At 67.0% G+C, this 200-nt stretch overlaps 1 protein-coding gene across 1 annotated transcript in view; it reads right to left on the reverse strand.

Moving 5' to 3' along the window:
* Window positions 1–200, reverse strand: part of LOC119589232 (protein bowel-like) — a gene marked incomplete in the record, with an annotated part of 21153 nt that overhangs the window by 1076 nt on the left and 19877 nt on the right. The window contains 1 exon segment of the mRNA XM_037937834.1: window positions 31–200. Coding sequence (XP_037793762.1) covers window positions 31–200 — 170 coding nt within the window.

The following is a 200-nucleotide window of genomic DNA, read 5'->3' on the forward strand; positions in this document are numbered from 1 at the left end:
CATAACAGAGGAAAAGACAACGTGATATACCTTGGACCGCTTGCCAGCCCTCGCTATCTCCTCCTCGTCGCTACTGCTGCTGTAGGTCCTCGGGGCCGCGAGGGCGCCGTCCCGCTCCGCCTCGTCATCGCCGGCAGCGCCTGCCACGACCGCCGGCGAGAGCACCGACACAGCCGGGGGCGACGGCATCTCCAGGGAGT

The sequence above is a fragment of the Penaeus monodon genome, chromosome 25 (assembly GCF_015228065.2).
Source record: "Penaeus monodon isolate SGIC_2016 chromosome 25, NSTDA_Pmon_1, whole genome shotgun sequence".
Taxonomy (NCBI): Eukaryota; Metazoa; Arthropoda; class Malacostraca; order Decapoda; family Penaeidae; genus Penaeus; species Penaeus monodon.